The 11,019-nt window shown below is 35.9% G+C and overlaps 2 protein-coding genes across 2 annotated transcripts; both read right to left on the reverse strand.

Moving 5' to 3' along the window:
• Positions 1 to 802: 802 nt before the first annotated feature.
• On the reverse strand, positions 803 to 7,078 carry LOC111463879 (BRCA1-associated RING domain protein 1). The gene is made up of 13 exons (XM_023107815.1): positions 6,896 to 7,078; positions 6,756 to 6,809; positions 6,596 to 6,666; positions 5,897 to 5,992; positions 5,304 to 5,572; positions 4,347 to 4,685; positions 4,106 to 4,206; positions 3,597 to 3,783; positions 3,362 to 3,465; positions 2,911 to 3,001; positions 2,420 to 2,585; positions 2,004 to 2,122; positions 803 to 1,332 (listed from the first exon to the last, which is right to left on the reverse strand). The coding sequence occupies exons 1-13, from the start codon at positions 7,003 to 7,005 to the stop codon at positions 982 to 984; spliced, it is 2,058 nt and encodes a 685-aa protein (XP_022963583.1). The 5' UTR covers positions 7,006 to 7,078; the 3' UTR covers positions 803 to 981.
• Positions 7,079 to 8,220: 1,142 nt separating this feature from the next.
• LOC111463888 lies at positions 8,221 to 10,777 on the reverse strand. The gene is made up of 3 exons (XM_023107837.1): positions 10,357 to 10,777; positions 10,090 to 10,187; positions 8,221 to 8,911 (listed from the first exon to the last, which is right to left on the reverse strand). The coding sequence occupies exons 1-3, from the start codon at positions 10,483 to 10,485 to the stop codon at positions 8,419 to 8,421; spliced, it is 720 nt and encodes a 239-aa protein (XP_022963605.1). The 5' UTR covers positions 10,486 to 10,777; the 3' UTR covers positions 8,221 to 8,418.
• Positions 10,778 to 11,019: the final 242 nt, after the last annotated feature.

The raw sequence follows: 11,019 nt of genomic DNA on the forward strand, positions 1-11,019 counted from the left end.
TTTTTTTTTTTTTTCATTTGTAATCTAATGTCATTTACTGTTTCACCCATTAATTGACTAGAGAATTGAACTTTGTGGTTTTGGTTATAATTATTCTCTTAGTTTCGTTTACTTCTTTATAGTTGATAGTTGAGACTATTGTCATGAAAAAAGAGTTTGTTTTCTGTCAAAGAAGCATGCTTAGCACAACGTATAGCGTGCGTAAAGGGTGCGTAAAGGTATTTGATCCGTGTCTAAACTAAATTAAGGTAAGGTTTTTTAACTGTTTTCCAGCGGTGCAATCATTGATTGAAGTAACTGTTTGGTAGACGTCCTTCCATGTTGTGTGAAGTTGCTCGATGATTTCGATTTGGAGTTTATTCTCTCATGCTGAGTCCGACTTTTTGGTTTTGGGAAAAAGGAGTCAGCTATGTATGTTTGTAACTTTTTCATGTGCATCGTTATTTCTTTAGCTTAGGTTTGGAAAATTTGCACTATGATGTATTCAAAAGCAATTCTTTATGTAACCTCTCAAACCCACCGTTAGTAAATATTGTCCATTTTAAAACGTGTTTGTTAGAAAAAAATTTTCAATTTCCACCTCCTTGTAAAGTATGATTCTTTCTCCTCAACTGAAGGAGTGAATTATGAAATCGCACTGGGGAAACCTCTCCAAATAGCTCGGTTAGGAAAACCTCTCCAAATAGGTGCAGTTGTGGATTTATTAGTATTGCAGATAAATCAGAGACAATCCAATCTACTGCCCAAGTAGCGACTTGGTGTAGATGTGCTTCCAATTTGTAGAATAAGCATATTTTTTTGTGAATCCAAATCCAAAGCAGTGGGGATCTCAATCAAAAACCATTCAGATTTGCTTAAGTATGTACATGAGTCTACTACACAATGATTAAATTAATCATTTAAACATATATTACTTGAGACAGATTAAAATCATGGTTAGCAGCTTAAAAACACACCAAGGAAGACAGATTAAAGGCATGGTTAGCAGCTGACAAAAGGTTGCAAGTTACCCGCTGCAATGGATTCCACAAGCCATGTATGACCAATGACTTGGGCTCCAACCTTAGCAGCTATTCCCTCAGCATCATTTAATCTTTGCCAGAGAATTGAAACCTCCTCCCCAACTTTGCATCCTCCAGGGGAGTCGAGATTATAAACAACTAGCACCTTTGGTGCAGCAGCCTGGTCACTACTACAACTTGGTACTGCCAATTCTTCGTTCTCCAATATGGTACCTCCTGCAGTTATAACCAAATCTTGAAGATCCTCCTCGTAAGCAGGTGGAAAGTCGCTAGTAAAATAGAAACTTAAGCCAGTGAAGAGTTTGGGTGCCTGCAGAGATGGAAAATAATCCATTTATACGTCATCAATTGGAAAATAATCAATTTATAAGTCATCGATTGGAATCGGGAAGAGTACATAACTAAAGACCTATTGAGGGTAGAAATCACAACTCTCTACAATTGTATGATATTGTCCACTTTGAACATAAGCTCTCGTGATTATGCTTTGAGCTTCCCCAAAAGCCTCATACCAATGGAAATATATTACTTATAAATCTATGATCATTCCCTAAATTAGCCAGCGTGAGACTCTCTCCCAACCATACTCAACATTTGACTGAACGAGAATTGTTCGAAGGAAGTCCTACATTAGCTAATTAAAGAAATGATCGTGGATTTATAAGTAAAGAATATATCTCCATCGGTAGAAGGCCTTTATGTTCAAAGCGGACAATATTATACCATTGTAGAAGATCAGGGTTCCTAACGTATCCTAACCAAGTAAAAATAATAATAATAATGACAATAAGAAATGAAGGCATCATCTGGCATCCGTCACAATCTAAGAATTGATATCTACCAGTTGTACCTGGAACTTATTCATTATATTATGCAAGACATCTATTAATTTAGCAGGAACATGACTGTACTCTACTAATGTTACAGTGGAAGTAAGAATTTAAACACATTACTCTTCATGGATCCAAAGAGTTAACTTACATTGTTTAAAACCCTCAGCCTGCCAGATTTGGGACCATCAATACACCCATAGTTGTCAAGAGCAATTTCATAAGGTTCCTCGTTCAAAGGACGCCTTTCTTTCATGCAAGCTTTTACCCCTAAACATTCCAAATTTCAAGTTGTCAGAAATGAATAAGATGTCAGAAACAAATAAAATTACCTCTCAGCTCGACTATCAGATGCTATGTTCAGAAATGAATGGGCAACACAGATTTTTTTTAACACCTTTTTATTGATGGATGAAAAAACAATATGTTCTAGAATAATAGTAATGATCAGTTCAACTCTCATCCAAATAAAATAGAACCCACAAAAGCAAAATCCTCGAACATTTTAACTCAAGGTCCTAATGCAGAATAATGACAGAAAAAAAAATCATTAGAATTGTAACTTACAATCCATATTCAGAATCCATACTCCATTCAATATGCCCATAAGGACTTTATATGTCCGAGTACAGGCACCATTCTCAGATGTGGATGCAATAACATGAGTCACGTCTGGCTTCCAAAATTTGGACACAGTGGCACCAGATATTTTTGCAAACTTGACCAAAATATTCTGAGAAAATAGAAGACTCGTTACATTATTGAGATGTATTGAAGAAACATGCATTAGGAAATGAAGCGGATGGGAAGAACCATTCAACCTTAATTATGACATGATTGCAAACATTTTTATCTCATAATTAACTGATAACTTTGATCTTCAATAGGTTTTGACGACTTCAGTATTACATTCTGAATGTAGACACATTAATCAAATGATAGAAAGAAATGATGACCGTGCAACAAGTTATATGTGATGTACAAGCACTTAGAGGCTTTTAAGTAAAACCAATTTCATTAAAATGCATGTCAATCATAAGTTGAGTAATCTAACTAACCCTTTCTTCAGCAGACAGAGCTGACCCACAAAACGCCCACTTTTTTACCCCATCTGGTGGAGATACCCAATTGTTTGAATCTTGCTGGTTCCTGAAAGAAAAACATCAAACACATCAAATTTGTTGTCATAAAGAACCTCTATTCAATGCAACTCCAACCAGAAAATTTTCCATCATGAAATATAAAATGAGAATTACATTACCACGTTTCATATTTACTTTTCAAAATACAGGACAAAGTCTTTAGATTCCTATTTTCATCTTGAGGATTAAATGGGAAGTATGAATGAGCTACCATACCCTTTAAGAACCAGTCGCATTATTAAAGCATCGTGGAGCCAATATTAAAAAATTAATTTGGATATTGGAATCATGACCAAGATCTTGCCAAGTCATTTCAAATAACCGCAAGTTGAGCCTTCCAAAGTAACAGAAAAATAAAATATCTTACATTCGAAATGGAGAAGCCTGATTTCTCGGCATCTTCCTGGACTTGGACCTTTCATCTGGAAATCTTGCTGATGAATGCGAGGGGCACAGAAGAAGAAAATTATCCTGTAAAAAAAAAACAAATAAATATACAGATATACACACACACATGCGCACGTGCTACTGCTTTACCGAAGAAAACTAAGAAAAACAAAGACCATGAGAACTCTACAAAGTCTTAACTACAGTGTATTTACCGTGTCCCAACGGCACTCCTCTATTTCAAGTGCACAAGGTACATGATAGCTTTTCTGGCAAGACTTCGAATAACAACCCAGGGCTGCTCCTTTTAGCCCACATTTACTACACTTGAGCTTTGAACCCCTTGCCACTTCGGACTTCAAATTATGAACATCATCACCTTGATAGTATGCCTGTGGTGCCCTGCATTCAAATCAGTATCTTATATCACCACAACTATAATAGATCAGACATAGCATAGCACTGTAACATTGTGCTATACAAACGGAAAAACAATCAACAAGGAATTGATCGAGCACACAAACATATTACAATTGCTAAAATACACATTTCCTTTGAAAAAAACATTAACAAATCTAAAAAGTAAATAAAAAAAAAAAAAAAAAAAAAAGAGTACAAAACAAAACACCAACTGTATATCTTCAACCCTACAAACTTGCACGTTGTTTGTATTGATTTCCCATTGCCACCTAGGGTATGTGAGATGGAGATGGAGATGACATACCAATCAACGCAAAGCTTGTGAGCATGTATGACATTTGGATTTGCTGCTTCAACTCCAACGACCAAACTGCCATTCAAATAATGCAGGACAGGTCCAGTATCCTGAAATTATTAGAAAACAAAGAAAATTAACATAAAAGTACACATAACCCATTACATAACCCATTGCCACTTTTCCTTTACATGTTATAAAGCGAACAGAATGCAAATAGCAAATAAATTAAGATGTTTAATATTAATACCTCTGTAACTTTAGAGGACTGACAAAATGCACATTTGGCATTTCTCACAATGGCATCTTCTGCATCAGCAAGAGGCAGATTGCTAGCAATAGTAACTTGAGATTTGTGTTCCATTTCAGAATTTGAAGTCTCTGAATTTCCAAGCTCTGAAGCTGGAGGATGGGTTTGATCAACACTGCTTGAGCCTGACTTTAACTGGCCATAATCCAACTTTTGTCTCTTGGGGTCCCTCAGGTGACCTTCCTCTTCAGAAACAGAACTCGTACACTTAGACAATTGCAGCTTCTTATCATCGGCATTAGCTATAACAGATCTCCTGTCTGAATCATTTTTAGATCCCTACAAACAAGAGCACACGTATCACTTAGGATAAGACTTGTTATAAAGATAAGGGAAATGGCACAAACACCCTCAAAGCAACAGTCAGCAATTATAATTCTTAAACAAATAAAAATCAGAGTTTATTATAAAAATAAGTGAACCACAAAAAAGTCATTAATTCTAATTCATAAATCAGTAACTCTACCAGCTTAATATATGTATAAAGATTAGTCCATTATTATATTATAAAGACATTTAACCAGAATGACACTGGCTTACATTACAAGTGACAGTTTGCATCACATCACCAGTAAGTGCTACAATTAATGTTTCTCTTTATCAATGTGGGGAAGCAATTCTAAGGAGAAAATTAATGGCAAAGGATCTCTAGCAGTTCAAACAAAGGTATTTCAATGTTATGGTGCATCTACATTTTCCTTTTTAACAGACATGGGTCATCTACATGATAAAACGGCAAATAGCACTGTGTCAATAAGACCTCACTTAAGAGCTACAGATAGTTAACAAGCTTGTGATAATAGACGGCAGTATGCAGCTTCAATATTTGTAGAAAAAGCAACAGAATAAGCAGAAAAAAGTAAGGGGTATGAGGAAATAGGGAGTGTCGAATCTCACATGACCACGGTACTCATCACTACTGTCATCTGACACCTTGCCATCACCAAACGGAGGTGGGCTTCCTGCTGATAACTGGTCTGTCTGACTCACAGGCGGCATTCTACAATCTTCATGCCTCCTATAACTACCCTTTCTACTCTCAATATCGAGATTTTCACACTTACAATCAGCAGGCATGCTACATCCCTGAAACTCCTTGCAGTTGGGGCCAGCACAAGGGGTAGACTGAACAAAACGTGATTTCTCCACAGTTGCCCCAACGTCTACTGTAGTTAATTAAACACTTATAGCAGTTTAAAAAATGAACGATCTTCAGACCCATGAGATGTAGAAGAAAGCAATAAGGTAACAACTAAGAATGTGTGTTAAAAATTAACTTAAAAGTTGAAATAAATTGTTCCCAGCTTCCAAGAAATTTAGTCCATTTAGAATATGTGAATTTAATTTACCATGTGACAAATTAAAAAGTATAATTTCTCTAGCATCTTTACCTTCCTTTTCTTTAGATTTGTTATTTTCTTGTTTCAGTTTTGGTTTTCTCCGTTTTTTTCCTCAACTCAACATAAATGAGAAAGTTAAGTAGTTTGTACCAGCTGAGACTAGTTTGGACATATTAGTAGCAAATGTGGCATCCAGACTCCTGTAGATTGACACCATCTTGTCCATGAAAGGAGCAGGCCTCAGGTCTGCATAATGAAGCATACAACAAATGCATCATGATCACCACCCATAATCTTATCGGTCAAGAAAGGCAATGCTTAAATAGTGAGAAGTACATAGGCCTGGTTATTATATAGGAAAGCTAACTAATCCTCTAAGGAATAGGAAACAATAAAAGAAAAGAATTAGAAACATAAAATAAAAGCTTAATAATGGAAACCTAAAAGAAAAGCTTACTAATCCTACAGGGAAATGGGAAATAGTAAAGAAAAGCTAACTAGTCCTCTAGAAAAAAGAAAAAAGAAATATAATCCTCTAATGAGTATGAAACATTGCTGGAAACAATATATATATATAGGTCAATTCACTTATTAAATGGGATTGCACCAATATTGCTTAAATTAAGGATATTCCTTGGACAGTTTCTATACTATTTTTTTTTTCCTGGTAAATGTAATATATTCGGACAATGTAATCTTAACGAATGGAGAATCGGGATAATTCATGACCACGCTACTCTTGAAAGAGCATTAGTTGAAACAGAAATCGAGGTACACAAAAACACGCATAACAAAAGTACAAATACAAGAAACGCCATTAAAAAAGATGCCTATGACTCGAAATTCTACCTCGGTCGACAAATCCTGCTTTGCATAAAGGACACTCTGATCCAATCTGTGAAGCAAACGGCATGCAACTCCTAAAACAAAGTGAAGAATGCATCTAGAACATGAAAAATCACTCAAACAAGAAAAAACGAACTGACAAACAACAAAATCGGAAGCATACTTGCAAAAGAGGTGATCGCATGGAAGCAGAACTGGTTCATCAAAGAAGCTCAAGCTGTTAATCCATACAAAACATGAAACGAAAGAAAACTGTCAGTAACGAACAAGTAGCAGGAAAGAAGAACGGAGACGAAAACATACCAGAGAGGACATTTAAGCTCAAGTCCCATTTTCTGGAAATGAAGCACCCAAGGGTTCAAGAATCTGCTAGTATTAGCATTAGCACGAACATTGCTTGAAAAATCCGCCATTCTTGATCGGATTGAAGCTATCAAGAGAGAGAGAGAGAGAAATTAATGGAAGAAGTTCGTCCAGGTAGAAACTACTACGGGGAAGGAGAGGAGCGAGATTTATGAGAAATGGGGAATCTGGATTCTGGTGACACGTGGACGGTCAGGATTCATTTTGAGTGAAAGTGGAAGCGCGGGTGATTATTTCGGGTGGCGGAACTGGAACATTTGAAATTCGCGCGTTTTTTTTTTCTCTTTCCCTCTCTTTCACCCTTAGCGAACTCCCGCCTTCGGCGGCGCTGATTATATCGTATCGCGGCACGATAAAATGGCAATTTATCGAGGCCGTGGGTGAAAATTAAATTAGGGTTTTAAAACTTAATTAATTATGGTAGAATCTTTTAAGTAGTAAATTTGACTATTTATTAATTTATATTTTTAAATGTACTAATTTTTTTAACTTTAACTAAAATTTAAAAAATATAGGTTTTTCTTTACGTTTATTCTTTAATATCTACGGTAATATGTTTTATTCTTTAATATCTACGGTAATATGTTTTTTCTGAGTCGTCAGCTTCCGATTAATAGTGATTGAAAATTGGACGAATGTGTCTAATTTTACCAAAAGATGGTATTTTGTATCACTTGAACTTATCTTTCTATATACGTTTCTAGTTCATCCCATGTAGTTGGTACTTTTTCTATACTATTTGATCGACTCAACTTACATTTAATTTGCTATCTCGTCCGACTTCGAAGAAGGGGAAAGAAGGTGGATTGTTTTTAAGAACGGTAAGATGTATTTGTAAGTATATCAATTCAAATATATCTCAATTAGTCACGATAAAACTTGCTACAATCATAGATTAATTTGTGTAAATCATTTTGTTTAGATGGATCATCTCACTTTCGAATGCAATTAAATCATCTTTGTGGTTAAGTACTCGAGTTAGCTCAAGTAAAGTAGATAGATGGAATTCTAACCCATTGACTAACTTCGAGACAGATTAGCATTTATTTCCATATATTTCAAAATTTATAAATTTACCCCTCGAATCTATTAATTAATTTATTAATTAATTTATTGTTGAATTATTGTTTATTAACCATTCATTACAATTAAAATTATCCAATTAACCCAAAGTTATCACATTCGAAAAAATGAGCACAAGTGAAAATCATGAGTGAGAGATTGAAATTTAGGGTCGACTAAACTAGAAAGGTAATACTTCAAAATTTGTGAACATAATGGAAATTAAACTTAAAATAAGACGACACAAGTGTAGGTTTGAGAAACATATGGATCAAATGGAAACTAAACTCAAACGTATAAAAATTATGCTATTATCTGACTAGTAGACCGAATTTAACGAATAAACAAACTCTGGATAAACAGATATACAGATCAAATATGAATCAAATTCTAAATCTCAACTAACAATTCATAAGTTCTTGAGGTACCTGGTGCGTTTTAGGAGAATTTACTGAAGGTGGGCGCTCCGCCGTTGGATCAGTCCCTCCTCCTGCAGGCGTTTTCTGTGCCAATCGCAGCATAATCTTGGCCTTTTTGTCAGAAATCACACAATCATACAACATTACTAAGTCAAACGAGTGATGTTCTTCTTCAACTTTCAGCCTCTGCAGATTTTCATCCTCTAATTTGACGATCTCCAAAGCTTCATTTATCTTGTTTGCACAAATGAGGGCATCCAAGGTGTTTGAGACCTCGTAAATGTGAGCCTCCAATTCAATCAAGCAAGATATTCCACTGTATTCGGATGCTTGAAGAGTTGAAACCACCGTCTCATCCGACTCAATGTCAAGATCCATTCCATCCAAAAGGTCTTTGACAAGCTTTGTTTGAGTAGAGATGTTGCTTTTTAGATCCATCAAATCCTGTTGCATTGCCTTTACCTTTTCAAATGCTCTGCCCAGAAAGAAAAAATTTGTTATGTGATGAAAAAATTTAGCCAATGACAAATTGATAAAATAGCAAAAAATTAATCGAATCGAACAGGAAGCGTTGAGGATGGTTGGGAGGGAGTCCCATATTGGCTAATTAAGAGAATGATCGTGGGTTTAAAGTAAGGAATACATCTCCGTTGGTATGAGACCTTTTGGGGAAGTCCAAAGCAAAGCTACGAGAGCTTATGCTTAAAGTGGACAATATCATACAATCGTGGACATTCGTGATTCCTAACATGGTATCAGAATCATACCCTTAACTTAGCCATGTCAATAGAATCCTCAAATGTTGAACAAAGAAGTTGTGACCCTCGAAGGTGCAGTCAAAAGTGACTAAAGTGTTGAACAAAAGGAAAAGGTGTACTTTGTTCGAGGACTTCAGAGAAGGAGTCGAGCCTCAATTAAGGGAAATGGGAGGCTGTTCGAGGGCTCCATAGGCCTCAGGGGAGGCTCTATACTGTACTTTGTTCGAGGGGAGGATTGTTAAGGATTGTTGGGAGGGAGTCCCATGTTGGCTAATTTAGGGAAGGATCATTGATTCCTAATAGTAAGCCCTAAAATCGAGTCATATGATAACAAAATCATTCAATACTTTGATCCAAAGCTAAATCGGTTGTGCTAACAAACCACAAAGCCTAAATCCAAAGGATCGAGCATCAAAGCACACAGCACCGATGAAAGAAATCTCTTCCATTTTAAGAACTTGAAAATTGGGATCTCAAAGGGAACTTGGCTAGAATTCAGACACAAACAATCATGATGAACGCTCTAAGACCAAAGCCATTTGAGAAGATAAGAAATTTTGTCACTACACCACACCTCCTTGAAACTAAAGTACTTCGACAAGATCAAACGGTTTCTTCTAGACTTCACGCTTCTTAGACGGAATCAGAGGTTCAAGTGCTACCACAACACATAAATAAACACAAAATCATGTTCGACTTCTCGAACTTAATGTTATATGCATGAATCTAATAGAAAATTAAGTTCCGCTCTAGGAATTAACCTTTTTTAGGAAATATTGTATGAACACTGTCACTTTTTCAAGCACGCATGTGCAATTTCAATGATGACAGTTACTGGACTCTCCGGAAGTGTATGGAGGGGAAAGGAAGTATGTTGAGCTTAATTGGATCATACCTCGAGAAGGAAATGCAACTAGAAATAATAATTCTATGAAAATCTCCATTGGATTCAGCCTTCAGCTCCAAGAGTTCCGAACACAGGTAACTAATGCCCTGTTAATTCCACAAACACAATAAGTTACGCAGCGGCGAAAACCTATTTTCTGCTTCCAATTTATTGAACAGACAAGCAGAGTTTCTATGGAAATCGAGAGAGAACATCTTAATTAACGAGGAATCCAAAAGGAAAAAAGAGAAAATGAAGAAATCGACTTGTACTTGCCTTGGCAGTCATGGATCGAACTTCGGAATCATCGTCTGAGTCGCCGGAGGCATGATCGCTCCATCTCGAATCCTCCACATCTCCGTTTTCGTGGAAGCGAGCCGCAAAAGACGAAGATACTGATTGCATTGGAACTGATTTCCCTCGAGGAATAAACCGATGCAATCAAAACGTTTGCACGACGACTCCATTAAAAACACAGTTTGATCACTCTATCGTCGGTTACCGCCTCCATTTACATAGCTTTGGTTTCTTCGATTACCTGGCGGCTGCTTTTGCTAATTCTTGTCTTGTGCCGTCGAATTTTTTCGCCGGTCTTGCATTGTCGTTTCTGAAGGAAGGCGGAGATATCAGAACTCCGAGAACCACTAATCAATGACTATGAACATCGTAGAATATAAAGGTTCGAAATTAAGGTTACCGCCTCCATTTACATAGCTTTGGTTTCTCCTGGCGGCTTCTTTTGCTATATATATATATATATATATTTTTTAAGAGCATTAATTAAATTTTTTAAAATTTAAATATATTTTTTAAATAAAATATTAATCGTCAAACAAAAAAAATTATATATATATATATATATTTTAAGAACATTAATTAAATTTTTTAAAATTTAAATATATTTTTTTAAATAAAATATTAATCGTCAAACAAAAAAAT

The sequence above is a fragment of the Cucurbita moschata genome, unplaced genomic scaffold (genome assembly GCF_002738365.1).
Source record: "Cucurbita moschata cultivar Rifu unplaced genomic scaffold, Cmos_1.0 Cmo_Scf00029, whole genome shotgun sequence".
Taxonomy (NCBI): Eukaryota; Viridiplantae; Streptophyta; class Magnoliopsida; order Cucurbitales; family Cucurbitaceae; genus Cucurbita; species Cucurbita moschata.

What these genes read in the sequence shown, in the direction of transcription:
- LOC111463879 (XM_023107815.1), bottom strand. Translation starts at nt 7,005, where the DNA reads ATGGCGGATTTTTCAAGCAATGTTCGTGCTAATGCTAATACTAGCAGA. An exon ending in AGCAGGATTTGTCGACCGAG is followed by an intron (nt 5,993 to 6,595) that starts GTAGAATTTCGA and finishes TTCATTATGCAG; the next exon opens with ACCTGAGGCCTGCTCCTTTC. An exon ending in ATGGATTCTGAATATGGATT is followed by an intron (nt 2,123 to 2,419) that starts GTAAGTTACAAT and finishes TGGAATGTTTAG; the next exon opens with GGGTAAAAGCTTGCATGAAA.
- LOC111463888 (XM_023107837.1), bottom strand. Translation starts at nt 10,485, where the DNA reads ATGCAATCAGTATCTTCGTCTTTTGCGGCTCGCTTCCACGAAAACGGA. An exon ending in TTCGATCCATGACTGCCAAG is followed by an intron (nt 10,188 to 10,356) that starts GCAAGTACAAGT and finishes TGGAATTAACAG; the next exon opens with GGCATTAGTTACCTGTGTTC. An exon ending in AGTTGCATTTCCTTCTCGAG is followed by an intron (nt 8,912 to 10,089) that starts GTATGATCCAAT and finishes CTTTCTGGGCAG; the next exon opens with AGCATTTGAAAAGGTAAAGG.